A 7,222-nucleotide genomic window follows, 5' to 3' on the forward strand; every position below is an offset into this window, starting at 1 on the left:
CAGGACCTCCGCCTCCACCCCATGGGTCAGGGCAGCCTGAACCCTGTGCGCGCTCCAGGGAGGGGACCCGGCGTGCGATGCGCGGGGGCTGGGCTAGCAAGGGCAGTGGCGCGAGCGGGACGCAGGATACAAAGCCCGGAGCCACGAGGCTGGCGGCGGGGCGGGGGCAGGAGCGATGAATGGGCACGGCCGGGCCAATCCAAGCGCAGCATTTGCAGCCGCGAGCGAGGGAGCCAATCGGATCCCCGGGGCGGGGGCGGGGGCGGGGGTGGGGGGGCGGGGACGGAACCAATCAGCTGTGAGGACGGGGCCGGGGGCGGAGCCGCGCAGAGTTTCAAATCGGCTGCGGTGGGCAAGGAGCAGCTGTGCTGCGGCTGTGCTCGGCCTTAGTGGTGTCGGGTGAGTGCGGGCTGGGCACAACAAGTTTCGCTCTTGTTGCCCAGGCTGGAGTGCAATGGCGCGATCTGGACTCAAAACAATTTTTTTGTTCGGAGGGGAGGGCATCAGGTTCTGTTCACAGGGGAGGGCATCAGGTTCGGACACGCACGGCCTGTGGGGTCGTCTGGGTACCACAAGAAGTCGGATCGAAATCGGGGCGTCTGGTGGGAAGGCCGGGGTCTGGGCGGGGGCGCGTTTGGTCTGGGCGAGCTGGTGAAGAAGATGGTGATTGTGTCCTGGGCCCAGCGCTGAAGCTCGGCTACGGCGTGTCTTGACCCTGCCTCCCCTCCTCGCCTGAGCCAGAGAGAGGAAGGAGGCTGGGATGAAAAGACAGCTGTTTTGGAAACTTGAAGGGCGGGACATCAGAAATGCTGCTGACCCGAGGCCCCTCTTCCAGGAAGCATCCTCCTTCCTGCACCCACACTTACCAACTCGCCCGCCCGCGCCACCCCGCTGCATCCCGTCTCTTCCCCTGTGTCCAGGGTCTCTGTGGGGCCTGGGAATGGGTATGGGGAATGCCTTGCTGATCTGCCTTTCGCCCTCCTCCCCAGGGTCTAGTGGACAGAGAAGACTCTTGGCCAGGCAGATGGCTTCTCGGTGGCAGAGCATGGGGACCTCCGTGCACCGGAGATCTCTCCAGCACCAGGAGCAGCTGAAGGACAGCAAGGAGCTGCAGCCTGTGGTCAGCCATCAGGAGACCTCTGTAGGGGCCCTGGGGTCCCTGTGCAGACAGTTCCAAAGGAGGCTGCCCCTGAGAGCCGTCAACCTCAACCTCCGCGCAGGGCCCTCCTGGAAACGCCTGGAAACCCCAGAGCCAGGTCAGCAGGGCCTCCAGGCTGCAGCTCGCTCAGCTAAGAGTGCTTTGGGTGCCGTATCCCAGGTAATACTGACGACACTAATCATCTGTTTTATGGAGTGTTTCCTTGGTGCCAGACAGTTCCTGCCCTCAAAGAGCCTCAAGAATATAGACTTCATGAAGACAGGGACTTTGGTTAGTTCACTGCTGTTTCCCCAGCACCCCAAATAGTTCCTGGCACATATAGGTGCTCAACAAATAGTTGAATGAGTGAATGAAAGCATGTCTTGGCAGAAACAGATGCTCACAATACCAGGTGATAAGAGCTGTACGTGATAGGAAATTGCAAAGCAAGTGACCAATAGTGAGGGCTCACCAAATGCAAGCTTAGTCGGTGAAGGCTTCCCAGAGGAGGTGATTCCAGAGTTCACCCAGGGAAGCAAAGGTCAAGGGGTATTTAGGGTAGGGGAAATAGTGCAAGTCCAGGCCTAGAGCTGAGGGAAAGCAAGGTGTACTGCCCACTCAGCTGTGTACCCCTGAGGAGAGCCAGAATTGTAGTCTGGGTATGAACAGACGACAGAGAGCAAGGTAGAGCAGGGGGAAAGGATATGAAGGAGCTTAGAACTCTCCCAGGAATGATCAGGAGTCCGGAGGATTCTAAACAGTGGAAAGTCTGGTCTAATTAGCATATTAGAATTTGCCCTTTAGCTACGTGATGGAGAAGGGAATAGAGGCAGAGATGCTCCTGAAGGAGACTAAGGGTTTGGACTTGCAGGGGATAAACTTCAGGAGCTGCTGAGAAGGTCAGTTACAGGGGATATGCTGTCAAATGAGAGCTGCTGTCAGGAAGACGTCCTTGTATTGGATGTAAGTGTCTATGGACCCTTCAAGGGATGCATCTTTAAACCCAGAGCTGGAGGTGTAGACGTGTCACTTAGAAAGGACCGAAGCCATTAGGATGAACAGACCTCCAGGGAGAGGATTGGGGGCTGCAGAGGCTTCTCCTCGGTGTCTCATTGGGAATTCTGAAGATGAAAGAATTCTCCAGAAAGTGGGTGGCTCTTTCTGGACCCTCTGCAGAGAGCTCTCTGAGCCAAATGTTAGTCCTTATTTGGAAGCACTTTTTGATTGTTTTCACCACCCTCAGGGATCAGAGAAATGAAATGAATTTGTCCAAGGTCACATAACTCATCAAATTTAACTTGGGCTTCGTTCCAAACCCTGGGCTCTGGCTTGCCAAGGCAAAGACAGTCTAGCTGGTGAAGAAGAGCCTTCACGGCCGTCACCCAGCTGGTGTGAAAGGCCCAAGAGTTGGGGCTTGGTCCTATGGGCAACAAGAAGCCACAGAAGAGTTTTGAGCAGTTGAGTGTCACGGTCAGAACTGCCCTTTAGAAGGATCACTATGGACCACTGTGGAGGGTGGATAGAGTGAGTGAGACCCGAGGCAAGAAGACAGGTGCTCTCTTGGTGTGCAGAGGGTGCTGGGCGGGGTGGCCTGTTCTTTTGGGGCCCTCTCCTTCAGTCCTGGGGTCAACGTCTGTCTGGAAGGAGAGTTTGGACTTAGACAAACAGGCTCCAGGCACCAGGGGGGTCCTGCTGCTGCTGACTGCTGCTGTCATATCCAAGAGCTCTGAGCTGGGTCCCAGCCGTGGACTTATTCCATGAGGAGTCATTCACATCCTTCACCCTGGAGACTCAAAATAGCCTGTATTTACAGGACACTTGCTGAGTGTAGGGGTTGCTTGTATGGTCTGGAGACCAGGGTAGCTCACCCTTGGTTTTTTTGTTGTAGTTTGTTTGTTTTCGAGACAGGGTCTCACTCTGTCGCCCAGGCTGGAGTGCCATGGTGCGATCTCGGCTCACTGCAACCTCCGCCTCCCGGGTTCAAGTGATTCTCATGCCTCAGCCACCCAAGTAGCTGGGACTACAGGCACCCGCCACCGCACCTGGCTAATTTTTTTTTGCATTTTTAGTAGAAATGGGGTTACACCATGTTGGCCAGGCTGGTCTCAAAATCCTGACCTCAGGTGATCTGCCTGCCTCGGCCTCCCAAAGTACTGGGATTATAGGCGTGAGCCACCGCGCCCGGCCTAACTTTTGGTTTTGTCTGTGCTAACCTTTCCATTGGCCTGTTCCAGAGAATCCAGGAGTCCTGCCAAAGTGGCACCAAGTGGCTGGTGGAGACCCAGGTGAAGGCCAGGAGGCGGAAGAGAGGAGCACAGAAGGGCAGTGGATCCCCAACTCACAGCCTGAGCCAGAAGAGCACCCGGCTGTCTGGAGCCACCCCTGCCCACTCAGCCGCAGACCCCTGGGAGAAGGAGCATCACCGCCTCTCTGCCCGGATGGGCTCACGTGCCCACCCATTACGGCGATCAAGGCGGGAGGCTGCCTTCCGGAGCCCCTACTCCTCAACAGAGCCCCTCTGCTCTCCCAGGCAAGTGGGATAGTGCTTCACCCCAGGGCTGGTGGCCTTTTAGCCTGGGCACAATCCCTGCTGTCTGACCTCCCAGACACCAACTGGGCCCTAGGGGTTTCTTGGCACCCCCTGTGGCTACCTGGAGCCAGGGGCACCCTGAGCAGCGTCATATTGTGTTATTATTATTCTTACTGTTAAATGTGTGTCCTGCTTTAGCAGATATCCAGTGCATGTATTTGCTCATCAGAAAATGAGAAAACAGGCTGGGCGCAGTGGCTCACACCTGTAATCCCAGCACTTTGGGAGGCCAAGGCGGGTGGATCACCCGAGGTCAGGAGTTGGAGACCAGTCTGGCCAACATGGTGAAACCTCATCTCTACTAAAAATACAAAATTGGCTGGGCGTGGTGGTGCACGCCTGTAATCCCAGCTCCTTGGGAGGTTGAGGCAGGAGAATCACTTGAACTCGGGAGGTAGAAGTTGCATTGAGCTGAGATCGCGCCACTGCACTCCAGCCAGGGCCACAGAGCCAGACCCCGTCTCAAAAAAAAAAAAAAAAGAGAGAGAGAAAGAAAACAAAACAACAACTAGATTCCTAAGGATTGTATTTCAACTTTCCGGCTGAGTTCTAGGGGGAAATGGAGTGTGTTAGTTAAGGCTGTATAGTAGCTTTGGGCTGTTGAATTTTTCCCCAGATTTCTTTGAGGGCTAGCATCTTTCTTTAGCCTAATAGGAACTTTGAGCTGTAATTAAGGCAGGCTCTGTTTGTCCCATTTGACAGGTAAGGAAACGGAGGTCCGGAGGGGTTTGGTGATTAGCCTGAGGGTCGTCCTATAGGAAACAGAGGAGTAAAGGCTGGGGTCCATATCATCTGGATGTTCTGCCCCACCGATCAAGCTGGCCTGCCTTGCAGAATCTTCTAGTTCTCAGACAGGCCCAGAAAGTGGCCTGGCTCAGGGCAGGGGGTGAAGCTCATCCCAATCCGCAGTCCCTGGCAGTTTCCTGGTCCCATCTTAGAGCTCTCAGGGAAGGCTGCCTAGCCGCTGCACCTGTGTTGTGGCAGGTGGTCACCAGGATGCATGTAAGTGACCAGGTGGCTCTTTGCAAACCTGCAAGCTAAAATAAGGCTTGTGTACACTCCAAAAATACTCTCCACATCTGTATTCTGACCCGGTTCCGCGCCCAGAGCCAGCAGGGCCCTGAGAAAATCCTTCAGGACCTTAGTTTCTCTGTCCGTAAAGGAAGAGCTGAGCTTAGTTCTGACACAATCACACTCACCCAAGCCTCCTAGTGAGCCCAGAAGCAAGTTTTGAAGCCACCTGGAGAGCTGAGGCTCAGTTTCCAAGTGGGGAAGCTGCAAAATCACTTGCCCGTGACCTTGGCCTCGTGGATCTTGATCTTCTCTCTGTTTGTCGCTCTGAGGTCACCTCCTGGAGTGAGGGTCTGGAGTGAAGCCCAGCCAGCCAGGGTCATCTGGGCCCACAGACCACACCCCAGTACCGGGTTGCAAGGGTCTCCTGCCGGGAGTTTCCAACTAGTCACTGGTGTGGCTTTTTCTTTCATGCAGCGAGTCCGACAGTGACCTAGAGCCTGTGGGGGCGGGAATTCAGCATCTCCAGAAGCTGTCCCAAGAGCTAGATGAAGCCATTATGGCGGAAGAGAGGTGAGTTGGCATCCCATGCTTCAAAGTGAAGGGGCCGGGAGGGCCCCTCCAGCCATCTTTGTAGGCAGGCGTTGGTTCTGCTCTGACCTGCTGTGTGACCCTGGCCAGTCTCTGCCCCTCTCTGGGCCTCAGTCTTCCTCATCTCAAACATGAGAAAGGACAAAAACCTGGACTGGGGTGATGGTAAAGGATGTAGCCTGAATGTGTGTGGTCTTCTGGGCCTTGGGCCCCCATGTTTGTCCATCACTTGGAACCTCACATGTGGCTGGTTCCTGAAAAACCTGCCCTTCCTCCAGAACTCTCCGTGGCTCGTCTGTGCCCTGCCTGCCTATGGAATTGGGAAAAGCAACCTGACTGCTATGGAGTTCCTGGTCTGTCTGCTCATGGCCCCATCCTGGGGGCAGGGCCTCGGTTGTGGACCTCCCCTAACTTGGGGCTGTTTCCCCATTCCACTTGTATAATGGCCATGATGGGCTCTAAGGCTGGGCCCTGCCAGCTCTGTGTGTTGAGGGGCCATATTCCTACCACATTTCCGGGTCTGATCTTGTGTAGCTCAGGCTGGGAGGGCCGTCTCAGAGCCCACCACACCCAGTGGCATCAATCCCTCCCCTTCTCTCTAGTGGTGACGTCGTCTCTCTCATTCATGACTGAGGAAGTGCCTGCAGGTAATGCCCACCTCCCAAGAGTCTTTCTCACTGTCCTTCTCCTCCACCTCATGCATGAGCAAGTTAAAGAAAAAGCCCACAGAGCTGATGGGCACAGCAGAGTAGGTAGTACCTACTTGCTGCTTGAAGCCAGAGCTGCTAACCTCACTGACCCCGTCATTAACAGCACGCTGGGGGCCCCAAGTAGCTACAGCCACCTTCCAGCACCCCCCACCCCGCAGTGAGCAGGGAAAGGCATCCCTACTTCTCCTACCTTGAGCACAGTGAAAAAGGCAGCTCTGTCTTACAGGAAACAAGCCCTGTCTGACCGCCAAAGCTTCATACTCAAGGGTGTCTATGCTTCCCCGTGAGCTTCCTGGAAAAAACCCCCAGGAGTCGTCGGTACCCCTGGGCCACTGCTAACAAGCACCTAACAAGGGGCCCAGAGCCCCCTGCTCCGGCCACATCTGGACCCATCAGTGACTGCCTGCCATAGCCTGAGAGTGTCTTGGGGAGACCTTGCAGAGGGGGAGAATTGTTCCTTCTGCTTTCCTAGGGGGCTCTTGAGCTTAGAAACTCATTGCACACTTGACCTTGAGCCTTCTATTTGCCTCATCTATAACATGAAGTGCTAGCATCAGATATTTGAGAGCTCTTAGCTGTGTACCCAGGTGCCTGGTTTTGGGGGAGTCATCCGCAGAGTCACTCACCCACTGTGTTTCCGGTGCCAAGGCTCTTGAGGGCCCCACTCTCATCCCTCCTTTCCCTACCAGGGACTCGGAGGAAGGCATAGGAGATATTTCCAGGCTTACGACCCTGGGCTCACGGGTACCTATTTATATGCTCAGTGCAGAGCACTGTGGATGTGCCAGGAGGGGTAGCCCTGTTCAAGAGCAATTTCTGCCCTTTGTAAATTATTTAAGAAACCTGCTTTGTCATTTTATTAGAAAGAAACCAGCGTGTGACTTTCCTAGATAACACTGCTTTCTCATAATAAAGACTATTTGCATTTGACATCTGTTCCCTTTCACCGGCAACCTCCAACCTCCCCCGCCCTCCCACACCACTCTGGGCTACAGATTTGTAATTTGTGGTTTGGGGTCTGGCCCTCATCCACCTCCGCTCCGAGCCAGTCTGCCCCCCAATCCCACCCCAGGGAGAACATGTAGAAAGGGAAAGGTTTCTCAACTTAGTTCAGACCAAAACACATTGTAAAGGCAAAGAAGGTTTTTATTTAAGAGACAACATTTGAGAGCTAAAAACCAG

General features: G+C 54.8%; 1 protein-coding gene across 1 annotated transcript; it reads left to right on the plus strand.

Moving 5' to 3' along the window:
- The first annotated feature begins 312 nt into the window (after positions 1 to 312).
- Positions 313 to 6,970, plus strand: PIMREG (PICALM interacting mitotic regulator). Its single transcript, XM_511991.7, has 6 exons — positions 313 to 399; positions 990 to 1,318; positions 3,373 to 3,668; positions 5,217 to 5,312; positions 5,933 to 5,977; positions 6,267 to 6,970. Exons 2-5 carry the CDS (start codon positions 1,025 to 1,027, stop codon positions 5,961 to 5,963), a joined length of 717 nt encoding a protein of 238 aa, XP_511991.4. The 5' UTR covers positions 313 to 399; positions 990 to 1,024; the 3' UTR covers positions 5,964 to 5,977; positions 6,267 to 6,970.
- The last annotated feature ends 252 nt before the right edge of the window (positions 6,971 to 7,222 follow it).

This window comes from Pan troglodytes, chromosome 19 (genome assembly GCF_028858775.2).
Source record: "Pan troglodytes isolate AG18354 chromosome 19, NHGRI_mPanTro3-v2.0_pri, whole genome shotgun sequence".
NCBI lineage: Eukaryota > Metazoa > Chordata > Mammalia > Primates > Hominidae > Pan > Pan troglodytes.

Coding starts and splice junctions, on each gene's coding strand:
- PIMREG (XM_511991.7), top strand. CDS start 1,025: ATGGCTTCTCGGTGGCAGAGCATGGGGACCTCCGTGCACCGGAGATCT. Junction 1,319..3,372: donor CTTTGGGTGCCGTATCCCAG/GTAATACTGACG, acceptor GGCCTGTTCCAG/AGAATCCAGGAGTCCTGCCA. Junction 5,313..5,932: donor GCCATTATGGCGGAAGAGAG/GTGAGTTGGCAT, acceptor CCTTCTCTCTAG/TGGTGACGTCGTCTCTCTCA.